The 19176-nt window shown below is 37.3% G+C and overlaps 2 protein-coding genes across 3 annotated transcripts; one reads left to right on the top strand and one right to left on the bottom strand.

Moving 5' to 3' along the window:
- The first annotated feature begins 4026 nt into the window (after window positions 1-4026).
- Window positions 4027-9683, top strand: LOC147865551 (alpha/beta-Hydrolases superfamily protein). Its single transcript, XM_087318388.1, has 13 exons — window positions 4027-4147; window positions 5126-5218; window positions 5313-5386; window positions 6120-6191; window positions 6310-6338; window positions 6642-6692; window positions 6899-6943; window positions 7050-7109; window positions 7217-7299; window positions 7417-7564; window positions 7708-7758; window positions 8773-8877; window positions 9287-9683. The coding sequence occupies exons 1-13, from the start codon at window positions 4047-4049 to the stop codon at window positions 9440-9442; spliced, it is 1068 nt and encodes a 355-aa protein (XP_087174514.1). The 5' UTR covers window positions 4027-4046; the 3' UTR covers window positions 9443-9683.
- Window positions 9684-10873: 1190 nt separating this feature from the next.
- Window positions 10874-17749, bottom strand: LOC147865550 (leucine-rich repeat receptor protein kinase HPCA1-like). 2 transcript variants are annotated; one of them, XM_087318387.1, is made up of 20 exons: window positions 17552-17749; window positions 16827-16965; window positions 16533-16604; window positions 16344-16415; window positions 16159-16230; window positions 15711-15884; window positions 15308-15382; window positions 14960-15031; window positions 14792-14863; window positions 14582-14650; window positions 14434-14505; window positions 14268-14339; window positions 14015-14152; window positions 13780-13897; window positions 13416-13656; window positions 13169-13327; window positions 12909-13054; window positions 12290-12509; window positions 11676-11917; window positions 10874-11555 (listed from the first exon to the last, which is right to left on the bottom strand). In XM_087318387.1, the coding sequence occupies exons 1-20, from the start codon at window positions 17745-17747 to the stop codon at window positions 11055-11057; spliced, it is 2922 nt and encodes a 973-aa protein (XP_087174513.1). In that variant the 5' UTR covers window positions 17748-17749; the 3' UTR covers window positions 10874-11054. The 2 variants fall into 2 exon arrangements, with proteins under 2 accessions (XP_087174513.1, XP_087174511.1); XM_087318385.1 differs by having other exon boundaries at window positions 13416-13897.
- Between the last annotated feature and the right edge of the window lie 1427 nt (window positions 17750-19176).

The raw sequence follows: 19176 nt of genomic DNA, 5'->3' as shown, positions 1-19176 counted from the left end.
ATCGTTGCCATTCTACTCCATCGAAAACTCGCCTTTTCATTCTCTCTCTTTTTTATGAACACTCATGGAATGATTTCAATCGATTTAATGTATGTGTATATTATCCTCTCACCTCACAAACATTTATTGATGTGTTTTCTTTGCTCGGGGAGCATGAATAAATAATTGGTTCCTTATGAAGTTTAATTCTGATTTATTTATTTCCATTGTGTTGTTATTTTTTCTTAAAAAAATTATCCTTCCATTAGTTGAAAAAAAGATAGAGCGGCTACAACATATAAAATAGATGGAAAGGAAACCAAGAGAAACCATCTTGTGAAAGTTAAAAACTAGACATACATCCTTCCCTTAAATGAGCAATTAAGAATATTGTGGATCTTTAGGAGCTTCATTTTGGAGTGCAAATATTTGGGCTGTCCCTTTAGTAATCACACTCACATTACAATGGATTGGGTGTTTGACTCCAATCATTTGTGTATGCTTGATTGGGTGAACTAAAAAGGTTAAGAATTGAATAGTGCGCTTACGCTTAACATACATAGTTGTCTCTAGCCCAATATGGGTTTAGAAGGAATATATACATAAAATTTATTCAATGAACATTAAATCAACTAATTAAAACAAGTACAAGTAAGGATCTGTGCAACCAGCAACGCAAGGAGGTTTATTCTTCTTACAAGAACGCTACGTGGACATATGGGTATTAGTGGTCGGCCTTACGGTCTGGCAAGTGTGGGTATCTTGGTGCAAGGAGACCCTCGCAGGTAAACGAACCCCACCGGCTGAGAATTTAATGATGATTTGGTTTAATCTTATTTCTACGTTGTGAGGTGAGTTTGAAAGTCTTCAAGGGCCATCTGATGCAAGTGAAGAAGCTAGAGCTCGATTCCTTCGGAAATGGAGCGGTTCGCCGATGCTGCAGATAATGGATGGTAAAGTGAAGTGGAATTATCAACCACCGTGGTGGCTGTTCCCTCCAAGTGTTCCTAACATCTAGATGGGTGCTGCCATGAGGAGCAAATGGAGGACATCTATGCTGAATTCTGTTTTGTATGAGGCTCACATGGAGAATATGTGTTCGAGTAATGCTATACACATAGAATGATGTGGTGTTTTGGAGTTGTTTTTTTATGTTGTTTCATCTTCACATTGTTCTCCTTTGACATGCAAGATGTCTTGTAAGATATGAGTTGTAAATGATTCCTTTGTACATTCTTAACTAATGGAAGTAGATGTTTTTTTGAAAAAAAAAAATATATCTTTTACATATTCTAGAAGACAAATAACGGAAAATGTGCAGCTATTGAGAGTAATATAAAACACGTGTTATCAAGAGTGTTGGGCTAACAAGTGTCATTAGAGAGCAGTGTGAAATTTGAATAACACAAGCAAATAATATGAAACATGTATTATCGTATGGCTACAGTTATGGTAAATGAATAAAATGTGAGTAAGTTTTATAATGAATCAAACAGAATACCCAATATTTGACAATGTTACTACTACATAATGATGTGCCTATCTAAATAAGAGAAGATCGTGCTACAACTCTTGTGCATGTATCAATTTATACCAAAAAGAAATGTTGGCATGTGCTATTCTAAGCGAGCAATGTATCGCGCATTTTTGTTGGTCATTGCAAGGGCATTTTTCATGTAAATTGAATTCATTTGTCTTGGATTGAAATCGATATAGGTCGCACATAGAGATGGACATGTGAAACCAATTCAAAAATTATAAGATATCGGTATTGTAGCTCTACTTTTCTTTAGTGTATTGTGACTTCATTGTCGACATTTAATATACCTGAACCTACTTCGACAACTTTCATTAATACCAAATCTAGAATTGGCCATCCACTCATCTAAGTAAGGCCTTCAAAACTATCAAAATGACATGAAAGCACATTGAACGAGTTATGGAACAATATGAAAAATGTTTACCCATAAATGTGGACAAGGGGGAAAGTACGCCTTTTGTTGGTAGCGAAGTAGGTTAGTAAAGTGCTCGATTGAAACCAAACATGACACATGTCATGATGGATACACTATATGCATAATTATATCATGATTGTAATCTAAACTAAATGTTCTTAGATAGTAGCAAGTAATGAGGAAGTTTCTCATGATTCAAAAAATAAATAGTGGACAAGACGTACATGCAATATGCACCAAAAGTTTGATTCGTTCTTGACTATGAACTTCTACTAAGTTTTCATAATAATTGTTTTTCCGACGCTTGTTTAGTTAGTTGGCTAGACTTCTTGCATTATCCTGTGAGAAGTTCAAAATTCAAGGAAATTTTTGAATTTCTATATAGGAGTTGACATTCTATATACGAATTGATTAGAGTGACCGTAGGGAACATTACTTAAGTACAATTGTACAATCTTTTGTAAATTTGTTTTCAATTGTGTTATATCTCCACAATGCACATTCACGATGTACCATCAAGGGTCTTAATTTGACTTTGACTCTCCCACACTAGTTGTTGCTTCTTTTTCTGTGACTTCCAAAGGGGCGGCGTTGGCTTTATCTCCACGACTTCTCAATATAATTTTCTTGCCTTTTTCCAATGAATGGCATATCGGTTTGAAATGAGTATTCTCATATGACTAGGCCAATGTGTAGCAACTACTTCCCCTTGAAACGAACATGTCCAATAAAGTGAGTAAGGCTAGTTAGTGCCTACAATGCCTAATGCAACGAATACATGTCAGAAGTGACATATGACATGAGAACCCAATCAAATTGGGACATCATATCACTTACGAGATGATTTGAGGGCCACAATTTAGCTGTAGAGTTTGGGATTCAAGAGCAATGATTGGAAGCATCATGAGAAATCATAGGCTCGACTCACAAAGAAGAGGCATTGGGTAGCCAACGACAGGAAAACAATGTCGGGGACTACGAGATGTTGGTTGTGCGTTGGATAGTAGGGATTGGCAACGGTTCGGTTTAGGCTTAGCTGGTTTGTCCTGATCCAAGCCAAACCGGCTAAGCCTAAACCGTTTACGGGATCTCAAAACAAAGCCGAGCCGAGCCGGTTCACAAACCGGTTTAGGCTAAACCAGTTTGGTAAACGGCTTGGAAACCGGTTTAGAAACCTCCCTCTCTCCCTCTCTTTCTCTCTCTCTTTGGGCGAAAACACACAATTATATTAATAAATGTGTGTGAAAAACACTACTTACAATACGTGTGACAATGGAGTATGGTCACACACTAACCACACTACACTACATGGGTAGTGGAACATGCGCAACGCTTTTGTATTCTCTCTCTCCCTACCTCCCTCTCTCTCTGTCTCTCAGATGATCCACTATATACTATATACTATACATTGTACAAGCTCTCCCTCCCACCCTCTCTCACGTATGTGGTCTTGACTCTCTCCCTCTCTCCCCCCTCTGTGTAGTCTCTCTCTCTCTTTCTCCTCGATTGTTGTCTCTCTCCCCCTCTCTCTAAAGTTTATAAACGGTTTAGCCGGCTTGAGTCGGTTTGGCGAGGCTCAAGCCGAGCCGCTAAGCCATTTTCAAGCCGGTTAAGCCAAACGGTTTAGGCTTGAGCCGAGCCGTTGCCGATCCCTATTGGATAGCCAATGATGGGAATAAACCCTTTGATGATTACAACAAGAGTGAGATATATGTACTCATAAACCTCAGGCTCCTAAGTTTAGTTGCGAACGTGCAAAATGTGTGCGTCTAGCTCAAGCTTAGTGGCGAGTCTTTTGAGATGCTTCATCATCCCACGATGGGCAAGCAAGCGCCACATCGCGTTGCGGAGAGTTCAGGACCATCGTTTCACTTGTCGGGTGGTTTTTTTTGATAATGTATGTATGTAGCATGTACAATATATAAAATGTATGTATGCATGTAAAATGTATGTATGATGTATGTAAAATGTATGTATGCATGTAAAATGTATGTACGATGTATGTAAAATGTATGTATGCATGTAAAATGTATGTATGATGTATGTAAAATGTATGTATATATCTATGTAAAATGTATGTATGTATGTATGTACGTACTTGACACTTCGTTTATGGCCTCCGCTTTTGTGAAGTGTGCGACTCCTGCTGCTACTCATCTCGTCTGCAGTCTGCCATTCGCCGTTCCATCTCTCCATCGTTTTGCTCATCTCAGGTAAGCAGACACCAAACGCATAAAGAGAGATGATGGCGCTCATGTTGAGAGAAAGAAAGAAAGAATGAAAGATATATTAACGTCTTCTAAGGCCAAATTTTGGCCCATGAGACAATTGGTAGCGAGCGAGCGAGCGAGTTGTATGAATATTTATATTTTTATCAAATGGTGTTTGCGAAAATTTCTTTATTTTTTGGCTGGTTGATTTCCGTTTCATGCACGAATTGAGTGGAAGAATCATAGGAAAATAAGAGGATATATTAAGAAAATAGCACATATTTGTAGGAAATTCAGCAGAAAAGTGATGGTTTTTGATCTGTTTTTTTCCCTCCGTAAATATCTCCAATCAGCATTTAGTGTATGATGGCAGGTTTTGTCTGAAACTGCTATGGAGCATTTTTTTCTCATATCATTTACATGGCATTACGAATTCCTATCCAGATTTTTTTTCATAGGAATACAGGACACATTTGTTTGTTGTCTAAAGAAAAATAAAACTTGCATCTGTATTAGATAGCCAATGATGATGCTTATGCTGGGCTGGTAAGGAGAGTCTTGCATCCAATTGATTGCCATTGATGATGAAATTGGAGGAAAAAAGAATCTGGTTTCTTTCTGTGCATACCATCATATACATTTCTCTGCAGCTTGGCCAGAATAACAAACTTCTATGGATTTTTGTTGCACAAATGTTTTCTTAGTTGATAGGTTTTATTAGCCATTTTGCCCATTCCCTTCTTTGCAACACTCTTTACTGACTTTACACTATATCACTTTACCAAAACATATATTCTAGAGAATATGATGGAACAGCAAATGGGATTCATGTTGATAATTACTTCTGTTTGTCACTTATAGCCCACAGTAAAACTGTCTTAAAAGTTAGCTTAAAATTAAGATAATGACATAAATATTGTCGTGTGTGGATTCCTTGAAGTTCTTTGGCAGTTAAATTTAGCTCTTGATTTTTTTGTTCAGAAGGAACAGATTTTTAAACAGCTCGATGAGTGTGAACATCAGTAGCAGCATGTCTGACAACAATGTCACCATGCGTGTTGAAAAAATTAATGGGTATTCTTTCCTTTCCAGTTTTTAAAAATCATTTCATTAATTATTCAAATATTGGCTGGGTTACTGTATTTATGATATTCGATTTTGGACTTAGGCATATGACTGAAGTGATTGAATTTGATGCGGAAAACCCAAAGCTAAGAATAGTCTTCATTCCAGGGAACCCAGGTACATGGGATGCTTAATTGCAATTGGGACATCAGTTTTGTGCTAAGTTTGTGTTATTCTAGAGAAGGCAGAAGGTAGTTTCAAGCTTTAAGAGTTGGATTGGCTGCGGCTCTGTAAAGATTTAGAACCTAGATAATCTAATAATGCATTTATTTTTATTCCTTGCGAAGCAGCGTTTATGTGCTGCTCAGCAAAGTTGAATATGCCATGGACTAAAACTATTGTTGATCTGACCTTTTGACCCTCAGTGATCAGATGTTTGGTCAAAAAGCATTGAAAAATGTTGTTGTACTTTCCTTGATGCAGCATGTATGGTTTCCCTTCTAGGGGATACAACGTTATTGTGACCTGACTTTTAGACCCCGAGTCATCAGTGATTGGTCAAATATCCTCGAAAATGTTGTAATAATTTCCTTGATGCATCATATATGGTTTGCATGGTAACAGGCTTAACCAAGTAGATGAAAAATTTGACTTCAAGAATCCAGGTAAGCAATGGCTTGCAATAACTACAGCCACCATCATGGAAAAGGAAAGCAGACTTCTGCTTTTTTGTAAGATGGAAATGAAGAGCCTAATGAAGTTTCTTTACCTGGTTTATATACATCAAAGATTGGTATCATTGAAATTCTCATTCTGTAGCAAACATTGTTACTTTATTAATTCGGATCATACCCCCTCATTTTCAGGCTTTTCACACCTGTAAATTATCATCTTGGATTTATGCATGCAGGTATTGTTTCTTTTTACCAGAGTTATATTGAGGCACTATCACAACATTTCAATGGAGAAGCAAGTATAACAGGTCTATATTTCCTTATTGAGCACAAAGAATCAAGTGTATTGGTTTTACATTCTAACGAAACATTTTATTCTCATGAGGAAGGATGATTATCTTATTTACTGTTTTACGGGTGTCGCAGCTATTAGTCATATTGGTCATACTTCTACGGTAAAGGCCTACTTTCATCCAGCATGTGGTAATATTTTTCCATCAGAAAAGAGGAATTCAAATTGTTATTTGCTGTTGTAAATTCATGTATAACATCCTAAGAAGTATCATACACAAGTGCATACACACTTTATTTTAGTGCTTGGCTTGGTTAATTGAAGCATGTTCAAGGTTTCCAGGAATGAGAAAAAATGGCCTTATGGAAAAGGTGTAAAGCTTTATGGAATGAAATTGCCTCTCAATTAATGATTGTAGAATCAGATTATTTTAAATGTTTTTCTATTCCTGGACCATCTTTGGCAGGATTGGCATGATGGAAAACGTTTCTCCCTAGAAGAGCAGATCGAGCATAAGGTCATAAGCTTGTCCTTTCTTATGTTAACCATGTTTTTGAAATCTCTTGTTGGCAGAGGCTTGCTGTTATTTGTTTAATGGAATGCCAAAATAAGGTGCTGATCCGTAGTTAGTTGGCCAATTTGTGAAGGTTCTTTTTACCAGATCAATGCATAAAATATCATTGAAGCTTATAAAACTTGAATTCATACTGTTTGACTATGCAGATTCAGTTTTTAGAAAAATACCAGTCAAAGGTCCCACTCTTTTTGGTAATAAATTACATTTTCAACATCCTTTAGAAAGCCATTATCAATTTCTTTTCTTTACAGCCGATCAACTGCAATTAATATATACACATATATTATTTGAATACAGGTGGGACATTCTATTGGTGCATATATTGCACTTTGTATCTTCAAGCAGTTAGCAGATAAGGTTCAATTTCTCATTGACTAGAGGGATAATTTTCTGCCATCACAATAAAGAATATAAAAGTGAAAATGAAGCCACATCTTGTTTCAATAACATAAGACATCCTGCAGGTCCAATTTGTAGTGGGTCTATATCCATTTCTAGCTATAAATACAAATTCATCATACCAAGCTCTTTTAAGGTGGTCAGTCAGGTAAGGTCATTGACATGTTCTATTTCTGTCTTTTCTACTAGTGATGACGTGTTCAACCCATATCAATGAATACTATTTATTGAAAACGATTGAGTAGGTGCTATTTTAAAACTTCAGGCACAGCATTCTACGTGGAACATTGAGCCACTTTGCTGGGCTTCTGGGAAAGTTTCCAGAGAATATTTCCAAAAGTCTTGTTAAAGTCCTTATTGGGCGACAATGGAGCCCAGAATCTGTGAATGTAGCTTGCCAGTACTTGCTTCAAGTAAGATTGAATAAACTTCTTTATGAGTGATTTATTTGCACTAAGAAGGCCAGATTTGCCTGCTTGAGTGTCATTGTTTCAGCTAGAATGTTGCAACTGTAGAAATGCTTGTGCTATGAGCTGAAATTTTAACTGTTCTACAGTATTCAGTGGTAGACAATTTCTCATACATGGGAATGACTGAATTCAAAAAGGTATGTCTTCTAACACGTGTTCAATGTGGCCTCTTTGTTTGAATGCATTTATGTTTTTGATATTTTTCTTTTGGGCTGGTTTGAAGATGAAAGAGATGAAAATTTCAGAAATTACCAGCAAGGTATTTAGAGTAAGCATTAAGCAAGCTAAGGGAAGAGGAGTAGGACTTGAAGGATGTGGTAGAAGAATGGCAAAGCGGGCTCATCTGACCTGATTCTAAATAGTGTCGGGTTTGCTTTTGATTCTGTTTTTGCGTTGAATATTTGAAACCTTTCTTCTTGGAGGAGATTTGAAGTACTGCATCTATTGAAATCATCAAAGAATACGATAGGGCATCCAGTATTCTCTTAAATATTGTCATATGACTTGTACTTAAGGAGATGGAGCTTCCATTACCCAATAGACGATCAGTATAATATTTACTTCTGGTATTAAAAGAAGGCTTCTAATGCTGATGGATGTCCATCTGTGTTTGATTTGCATGTCCACTTTTGATTTGGTCAGATCTTTCTTTGGATAGCCTCTGGCTTTGTCATTTTATATGGTAACAATGATACATGTTTGCTTAGGTTTTTGAAGCTCTCAACTCTTTGGTTAATGGTAGTTTCTACGCTCTGAAATGTTGTCTCTTGTTGGGGAACATACTGGTGGGTCTAGATTCCTTAGAGAAAAGAAAACTGTTGCAGGATAAAGAATAAACGTCCATACATGCAACTATCTAACTGATGTGTTGTTGGATAGAGGGAGTGGATAATCGGGGATGCTAGAGATAGAAGATGGACAATGATTCATATCATGCATGTACCCATTATGTCACATTGTCAATGTCACATCTATTTTTCGCATCGACTGATCTTCAGCATTTTTCTCATTCTGTAAAATGGCTCCTCATTCCATAATCAAACACAGTGTGTGGTCTTGGAGGTTTTGTACCTCAGTCATTGGCTCTTATAATGATGCGTTTCTTCACCAGATTATCAGCTGCTCTATCTGTTACAATTTTTTTTTTGCAGCTACAGGCACATCCAGATTGGACTTTCCTTAAAGAAAAAGAAGGCCTGATTTACCTTCTATTTGGTGAGGACGATCATTGGGGACCTTTGACATTGTTTGAGGAGGTGGGCCTATTCTATTACTATTTTCATGTAGAATATTTCTATGAAAGGATGTATGAAGCATACCTTTTAATTGACGCTCTTGTGTTGATCAATAATATTTCCTATGATTGATTGTGTAATTGTTCTCCAAGAAACTAGTTTTTTAGATCTTTGCTCATTCAAGCGTGCATTGGTTTAAATGCAAAATTTTATTTATATTGTGTCATTCACTTCTTTACAGAGTTTCCAAATTTCTGTACATGCAAGGTACTATGTCTGAATCTAGGACCTTCACACTCTTGAAAAAAGAAGCAAAAAGGAACCTTGTTTGAGATAACAATTCCATTTTGCAATCTATCTAATAGAGTGGTCTTTACCAGGTCGTTCCTTGTCTTTTCGAGATTGTTAACAAGATTCATATTTGTAGCAGATATCCAAGCAAATACCCAGTTTGGTTATGGAGGTCGAAAAATCAGGATATGATCATGCCTTCTGCTGCACTGAAGCTGGGTCCAGTGGTGTTGCCTTATACAGTGCGAAAACCATCAAGAAGATCCTTGACAAACTTTGTCCCAAAGATTCTTGAAATGTTGAAACCCAATTCATATAAACTCAAGTATTGTTAATAATTCATTGAAAAATGTATATGTTGTGTGGTGCTCATTTCATATAACATGAAGACATTGCTAGGCATTACTTATGATCCCATTTAATGCTTATAATATGGTTTAATCTCCATATACGTATACATCATTATCACATTGTACCACAAATAATACTCTTTTCACTAAAATAGGTCAAATAATTTATTTAGCCATGCATTGAGTTATCAAAACAGTAATATCAATTTTTGCTATTGCAGTTTGTCAATGATGATTTTGCCTTGGCAAGAACATGAATCGAGAGAACTGGTGTCATAGCTTTTTAATCCTACAAAACTTTGTCGGTTTACCAATTAACTTTAGTTTACATGCTCTTTATTTAAGTCGGTTGATCTTATTGGTGGCATTTTCATGTCTGAGAGAGACTATTATTATTGTTTCGATAGTGATGCAACAATTATTATTATCTCGATAGGTGTTGTTGGGGCCTCTTGAAACCCAATAGTGATGCAACAATAATGATTTGTGTTGAGCTTTATTTCTTTGTGTAAACAGAGTCATTCTTTTTTAACACCATGTTTATAGTTAACCTAATATGATGACTCTTTTTTAACATCACATTTTACTTTGATTGGCTCAGGCGTGTGAATGTTTTACATTTCATTTTTTTGATGTTTGGTTCGCCCTTTGCATAAATTTTAGGAGAAATGTCAGAATGCACCAAATTTTCTGCAGAATACTAGGATATGTAATTTCATAAAGTGTTGAAATACTTCAGTTTGATCATGTCCAATGTCTCAAAATTTGATGGGGTTGAAACTTCATGATAGTAGCCCATGTTCCACGCAGCGAAATCATTAATGAGATACTGCACAATTTTTGGGATGACCAGCCAAAAGATGATGGAGACGAACAGGTGAATTAAGCTGGGAGCTCCGTACTACCTCTTGGTAAAAGTGCAAAGAATAGAAAGATTTTCTATCACAAAGAGATGTTATGTATGCATATCATGAACTCATTGGGGTTGAAAGGTCTTTGAAGTTCATCCACCATTGAGGGTAGACATTCAAAATAGATATGTTAAACCTGCATTAACTCTAAACATAATCTTTAATTATAAAGTTTCAACAAAACATCCAAATAAATCAGAAGATGATTCCAAATTTAAAGCCACATGACCCTCACAAGATGTTAATGTCATAGGGTTGTCAATGATTTGTTAGCATGGATTGATTGTTAATCATATGGATTGGGGCCATGAGGAATATATATAGTAATTCCACTAGATTATCGCCCTAATTGTATATATCTGGATACGGAAGGAAGACATTCATATTTAGACTATTACACTTTCCTCTGGAAAAAAACCTTCCCTGACAAAATGGTTTTACAATTTTCACTTTCCACACCCCGAGTGTAAACAAAAATATTCATATTTTGACAGCAGGATTACAGAACTAAACAAATTTAAGTTAAGGAAATAACATTACAAATTCATTTCTCACTACCCTAATAATAATAATGAGTCTCCTAATATATTTACAACCTATATATCGGAAAGTTGCACAGTGACATAGTAAAAGTTTTTCTTCTGGTTTATATGACAATGGATAATAGTACCCTCTCAAAGGATCCAAATGATTGCTGGACATTACTAGCACTATTAGGGAAAGAAGAATTGGAGGAGTCCCTCGAGGCGCTATCAAATCCATAGGGATGTTTCCGTGAATTCTTCACCGGCTCCATTGTCGAGGATCCGGATTCGGGATACTCAAGGCCAACAAGCTCCTCTAGTTGCTTCACAACCTCCCCCATGGATGGCCTATCTATCCCATGGTCTTGAACACACGACAATGCAATCTTTACCAATGTGCCTAGTTCCAATAGTTCTTCTTTCTGGAGCCTTGGATCTAGTAGACATCTCACACTTGACAATCCACCTTTATCCATGGCTGACTTCATCTCATTCACTATGTATTTGCCACGCTCAATTGGGGGCCTTGCTGTTATGAGTTCCAATAGCACTATCCCAAAGCTGTATACATCACTTTTCTCTGAAAGTTGTTGAGACATGTAGTACTCTGGATCCAAGTACCCCTACACATATGTAGAACATTCGGCACATATACATATTAACCTACATACATATGTATCTTATTAAGGATATCTAGTAATGTATGTACATACATATAATTATATTTGAGCATAATACATTACCGGAGTTCCTTTCACTTGTGTTTCTACCACTTGGTTTCCTAATCCCTCTATAGGCCCAACTTTAGACATGCCAAAATCTGCCACCTTGGCTACACTTTTCGCATCCAGAAGAATATTTGTGGATTTTATGTCTCTATGGATGATGGGTGGTGTCACAAGCTCATGGAGATATGCAAGACCTCTAGCTGAACCCAGTGCAATCATGAGTCGCCGTCGCCAATTCATGCTCGAACCACCACGTCCTGTCAGAAGCTTATAAAAATCAGAGACCCGTTTCTAATGCATATTATTGATGTGTATGCATATATTTTTATATGTATATATCGATATATGTTTGTATGTATGTACCTTTCCATGTATGTATCTTTGTTTGCATAGTTGCTTCTGTATGTGTATGTTTGTCTGCATGTTTGTACATACATATGTATGTATCTTTGTTTGTATGTGTGTATGATTATAAGCATGGATGTATGTACGTATCAATGTATGGATGTACATATGTACATATCATGTGTGAATTTTTGTATGTATATGAAATAAATCTATGTGTTCATGATGTGTGTATACGTATGTACATATATTGTATGTATGTATGTATGTATACTTATATTCACCTAATAGATTATCCCGAAGATTTCCTTTGGCCATGAACTCGTACACGAGCATTTGCGCCCCTTGCTCACAGCAAAATCCAACTAAACCAACCACATTTCTATGATGTACACGAGATAGCAGTTCAATTTCATTCTTGAACTGTGATGCACCTTGCATTGAGTTTTTTTGTGCCCTTTTTATTGCAACTTGCTCCCCTGCCGAAGTAATTCCTTTATACACCTGATTAAATGTATCAAATTTAATAAATTAGTCTTCTCTCTTGTTGTTTCTCTGTATGAACTTCAATCAAATTGAGAGAACCCATGTTCAACAATCTCAATAAGTTCAGCCTATCCAATTTATCAAATTTCAGAGTCCCTGGGACCTTCAAAAGTCCCAATATAACCTCCCAAAATTCATGCAATTCAGCTAGTGGGAAAAATCGACACTCAATATCCTAATCCTAGGTGAACATGTTTTTTGCTTAATCTATTTTAAACAGTAAATATTTGTTACATGAAATCCTAGGGTTTCTCATTGATCTCTATATCAAAGTATACGTACAATTGTTTTAAGCTGTTAGTGTTTGTATTCAATGTTTGCATGTGTCTAAACATACACAAAAAGATTAATGCAGACCTTTCCATAGCCCCCTGAACCAATCTCATTGCTTTCACTGAAATTGTTACTGGCTTTCTTGAGCTCACTATAGGAGAAGCACCGGGGTCCTTGTAATTTTGGTGCAGCACCACTATTGTCCCTAGTGTCTGATCCCTGCCATGATGCTATATAGTATACATTTGTTTTTTAGTTTGATCAATAACAATGATTGGAGATTCAGAAATCAATATATAACATAGTCAGCTATTATCATAAAATGAAAGGAATGGATTGCATACCGAATGGGTTCCGGTGTTCATTTGCTTTCTCCGCTCGCTGCTTCTGCAAAATTGCAAATGCAAGTAGAATGATGATCATCAATAATGCAGCCCCCCCTCCAACACCAATCCCTAACTTGGCTGCCATACTCAATCCACTTCCTGAGTTACCCACATTCACTGAAAAAAGAATGCCAACATTTTCCCATTTTCAGACTTGTTTGGGACTCCAACTTCTCATGTGCATGATGTGAAAGAGAAGACTCACCGTCATAACTATAAGGGTCCTGGATGAACAGGGGAGGTCCAAAAATATTTATGTGGATTCCCTTATTTCCTAGTGCATATGAAAATTGAATCACATGATCTCGGCTCCATGCTGAGGTACCGATATTAGGAAAGATGGATATGGCAACTAGCAATTGGTTCTGAGCATTGAAATAGGCTGAGGTTATGTCCACCTGGCTCTGACTAATCTTCAAGTGATCTGCAATATACAAGATGAGTTCCTGAAAGTGGGATGTATTTTCAAGGGTTGTGAATAGTGGGGCGCGAAAGATCAACAGTCCTTTGTAAGGAAGAACACATGAGCAATTATCAATAGGGCTTGGTAAGTAAGTGTCAGGACAAACATTGCTGCAAGGTGTAGGGGCTGGAGGGCTGTCAAAGATAACCGATCCCGACAAATTTCTGGAACAATACGTGTTCTGATATGCTATCAAATTGCACACTTGTTGATTGCCCTGCAGCCTATGTATTAAGCAGAAAAAAGAAAATTCAACCATATATAACGTACTCTTCAACAATGCAACAACAATTCTATTAGGTTTTTTGCTCATGAAGTAGCAAATTAATATTCCCTAATACCGGAGCACTTCTGGATTCGCATTAAACGATCCCAAAGTGAGGCTGGCAATCTGGTTGTTCTCTAAAGAAATTAGTGTGAGCATATTGGTGGCCAAGCTGAGATCTAAAGTTCCATTAATCCTGTTGCCCGAAAGCCTTCTGGAAAAGCATCCAAAACAAAGACAAGAAAAAGGCCCACATCGGATTGTTAATGGAAGATCAGGTATTATCCATTAACGTAGACTGTATAACAAATATAAGCCATCATACTCACACAGTAGTTAGAACAGGTAAAGCAAACAAGGAAGCTGGAATCTGGCCCAAAATAGTTGTATTTTCCATTAGGCTGCAAAAAGCAACACATATTGTTGGCTAATCTCTTAAATACTCCACGAATGTCAGCGAAGAGGGGACATGGAATATTAAATAGATTAATTTACATATTTGTGAGTTCCTGCATGGATGTCACCCAAGAAGGGAAAGGTTCATTAAACAAATTATAACTGATATCCCTGTGTGAAGAGAAAAACAGAGTAAGCATGATATATAACTGGTTTATTTGTAATCATATCAAGTCTCAACACTTACAGGATGGACAAACTTGTTAGATTTGAAAGATTGGGCAAAGGACTACTTAATGAATTCTGACTCACTTGCCTGCATAAGTGACGATGATGCTAAAGCATTGGAATGAAATATACATATACATATACATATAATATATAATATATGTATGATATATGTATTCAAATTTTCTCCAAACACATTGCAACAATGTTGGTGTGCTAATAATCTTACAATTCAGTTAAGTTCTTGAGCTGACTGATGTTACTTGGAATCGAGCCTCGTAGATTGTTATTAGTAAGCTTCCTGAGAAATTTTGGAGGTCACCTCCCCCATAGTGATATTAAAAAATTGGAGAGACAAAAGAATGAATCCCAGTAGGGTCATTTTGTTTGTACTCACATTATGAGAAGGTCACTGCATAGGCTTAGCTCTTCTGGAATAACACCAGTGAAATCATTGGAATCGAGAAGCCTACATAGAAAAGAAGTGATGAATCAGCTTGGGAAGGCTCAAATTATTCCAAGGGGCTTAGATATATATGCATCCATGAGGCTATGTCCTAACTTTATACCTTGTATATTATGTTACTTTGCAGCGCTGTCACATCTCAGAAATACACAAATAGATACACAAATATATATATGATGCATGTATGTACATGTGACTATATCTCAATGAATGCAGGTACACTTAATTCCAGACTAATTTTGCTCCACCAAACTCTGAATTTCTGCAGTGAACACCTACAAATGAATCAAGGTCATTCCTGGATGGCATAGAGCTGGGGGTATGCTACCGGAAAAGGAGTTGTTGTTCAAATGGCTGCAAACAACCCACATAAACACATTAAAGTTATGAATTTGTATGCAATTTTAAGTTGTGTGCGTGTATATTGTGTTTGTATATATGTATATATGTTGTTTGCACGTATGTATGTATGTATACATGCATGTACATATGCATGTGCGTGCATGTATGGATACATGCATGTATGGATGCATAGATATACATGTATGCATGGAATATGGATGTGTATGCATGTGTGCGAATGCACATCAATGCATAGGCATGGTCGATGCATATGTACTCTGTATGTATGTATGTATGTATGTATGTATGTATGTATGTATCCGAATTGTAAGGAACTCACAAGTGTTTAGCACTTGTCAGGTTGTCTAAGCCGACATTGTTAACACTCTGCCCGTCGGAAGAATAAGGGAGGGGACCGCTTAGGCGATTGAACGCAATGTCGAGCCAATACAAGTTGGAGAGCAAGCCCAACTCATTGGGAAGTGAGCCAGTGAGATAATTCCCATTCAAATACCTGGTCATATCATAATAGAACCATATGGATCAAATACTTGGTTATAATAGAACCCATATGGATCAAATACTTGGTTATCGTAGAACCAAATTGAGTGATCCACAAGGCATTCAACAAAAATAGTGCAATCTGATCCTAAGTTGCCAAATCCCACCATTCATTGATCCACAAGGCATCCAAAAATAGTGCAATGTGATCCTAAGTTGCCAAATCCCAATATTATTATTCTTTGGAACAAATATATGATTTTGAGACAAAAGATTTAGCAACTTACAGATAGGTTAGATTCTTCAATTGCCCATACTCTGATGGAATGCTTCCTGTGAAGTAATTCTGTTGTAGCACCCTGTTTTCAATGATTTGATGATACATGAACTCAGATGCTACATTACATATTAGTTTTTTTTCGTTAAATTTTATAAGATGACTAAATTTATGGAGTTGCTTGCAGGTACTGACAGCAGTGACAGATGGAGAAGCTGGCTAATCCCTTTGGGGAGGGATCCAGTCAAATTGTTGTAAGAAAGGTCCCTGATTCATAAAGGATTCAAAACCAAATCAATACATGCTTATATTATCAAGATCTAATGAAAAGGATTAACCAGGATTACGATGACGGATCTAAGGTAGACAAGTGATAGAGCTTACAGAGATTGGAGTGAAGCGAGGTTTTTTATATCCTCTGGAAGATGTCCGATCAATCCCAAGCCAGAGAGACCTCTGCAGATTTTATAAGAAGCAAATCCTTATGCAGAAAAATGGCATCATCATCATCACCACCACCACCACCACCACCACCATAAATTGCAGGACATCACTAAACAGCAGATATATGTGAAATGTAGCATTGAGTAAATTTGGTATCAAGTACAGTGAATCGAGTAAAAATTGTGAGGGTTCAGGGTTTAGGATAAATATTGTGATCTTATTGATTTTACTCACATCTCTGTGACTCTTTGAGGGGAGGAATTATCACAGACTATCCCTGTCCAGTTAGTTCCACAGGGATCTGTGCCAGACCATTGAAGAATGGAGCTCCCATGTTGTCCCCAGACCTCAACCATCGCCAGCAAACCATCCACTGTAAAAGCATATGGATGTCATCAGAATCAATGGAGTACGAGAAATGCTGTCTGTCTGAAAATTCGTTCTGGTAGGATCAAGCAAATTACAAAACACACTGCATTGATTCGTTCTGGTAGGATCAAGCAAATTACATACAACAGAAAAACATCATCCATGCATGTATACATACGCATCAGAAGAAATTACATCATCAGGCATACACATACCTACGCACATCCATGTGTGTGTGTGTATGGATGCATTACATACTGATACAAATTCAAAGAAATATATGCATACTGAAGATAATCCATGCATGTATACATACGCGTCAGAAGAAATTACATCATCAGGCATACACATACCCACGCACATCCATGTGTGTGTGTGTGTATGCATGCATTATATACTGATACAAATTCAAAGAAATATATGCATACTGAAGATCATTGATGGTACATGTGTGTATAGGTATGTATGATATGCACTAAACAATATAAATCAGATACATATGTATGCAATGATTATGTGATTTCCTGAGGTATGCGTGTGTGATCATGTAATAAGTTTTTGTTTTATATATGAATGTATGTAGTGGTCACCATCATCCTGGTGTGTGGCAGATTCTGTAAAACAGACGTTGCATGAGAGATTGATGAAGAGGAAAAAGAGGTACTGCCAAAAGTAGGGATGCCTCAATAATCTGCGTGCTGGATGTGGTGGTGCAGCTCTGGCCAAATGAGGCTGCAATACCCCTGTATATGGAGGCATCAAACAATGTTTCATGACCATCATCATCATCATCAGGAGCTCTGCTAAAGATGAATTGATGGCTAAAGAGGGATACCAGAAGAGATGGTGGTGGTAGACCCGTAGTAGAGTGTGTGCTCAGTCTTTATGTACTGCTTAGAGGCAGTTAGATCATACCGGATCTTCAGATTAGACAGAAATGGAAAGGAAGATTCTGACATGGTCATCTTGCTTGACTTTGTCCCTTTGACCCTGGTCTTTCTCTCACTTAGGATTTAGGGTTTAGGGTTTAGGTTTTAGGGAAGGTTTAGGGTTATGAGGTGTTCATTGAAATGACAACAGAATTGAAGGCACTATTTCCCCGGACGGATGCATGGCAACAGAAATCATTAGCGTTTGTTTATCGTGTGTACCAAGGTGTGTGTGTGTATTTGCGCAATTTTATATTCTGATGAAACTATCTATGTGTGGAATTGGCGACGAAACGAGAAAATTGAGTATGTACATTTTGGATTTGGAGTGGAAATGATTCTCTTGCTCCAATTATCCCACAATGTTAATTTTGTTCTTGAGCGGGAAGACGGTCATAAAATGGTGATCCAATTCTTGGCATTGAATGCGGAGTCTGCAAAATTTCGCGGAACATGCATTTTTAAAGCATTGACAATCTAAGGTGGTAGACTGTGGTCATGTGACTTGTCCATTAATATTCAAAAGAATGTGTGAACTTCTCAGCATTTTCGTAGTTCCACATTGTATTCTTAAGAGTTCCTTGTATTTCGTGGGTTTCTTTTTCCTAACATGTTATAATTAAAAATGGATGTAAAGTTTACCGGAAAACCCACATATCAAAACATTATTCGAAATATATTGATCCATGCATTACTCACATTTTTTATTGTTTCCTCTTACAAACTGTTTGTGCGAATTCCCTTTCCAAAAGTGGACCTGAGGCTAAAAAACAAGGAATGGGCTATTTGCCCCCCCCCCCAAAAAAAAAGAAAAAAAAAACTTTTTGGCCCCCCTATTTCCGCCCCCCCCCCCCCCCCCCCCCCCCCCAAAAAAAAAAGAGGCGTAGTTACTCTTCCTTCTTTCTCTTTCTTCTTCTTCTTTCTCAAGTTTCAATACTGTGGATTCCTTTTTCTGTTACATGATGCGATGGGGAGGGTCGGTGGTGGCTGCTGGGTGCCGCCACTGGAGGAGGAGGAGGAGGTGTGGGTAGGGAAGCAGCGGCGGACGAGTCCCTGTTTGTCTTTTGCGAGTATCGTCAGTCAAGCCTAGAGGGTTGCGATATTTTCCCCCATAGTAGCACTTGAAAGTGACTTTTCTATTGTCACTATGCTTATCCACCACAACAATTATATTTTGAGCACAGAAATGGTCCTTGATAAAACTGATTAGAGCCCCTCTCTCAGTGAAGGTTCTATTGATAATTGAAGTCGAAGACGGTTGGGGAGACATGTTGTGAAGCCAAATT

Source organism: Azolla caroliniana, unplaced genomic scaffold (genome assembly GCF_043228905.1).
Source record: "Azolla caroliniana isolate FFs.n. ecotype wild unplaced genomic scaffold, voAzoCaro1.0.p SCAF_4, whole genome shotgun sequence".
Lineage (NCBI taxonomy): Eukaryota > Viridiplantae > Streptophyta > Polypodiopsida > Salviniales > Salviniaceae > Azolla > Azolla caroliniana.
The sequence above is the reverse complement of the archived record's forward strand: the minus strand, read 5'-3'. Positions and strand labels throughout refer to the sequence as shown.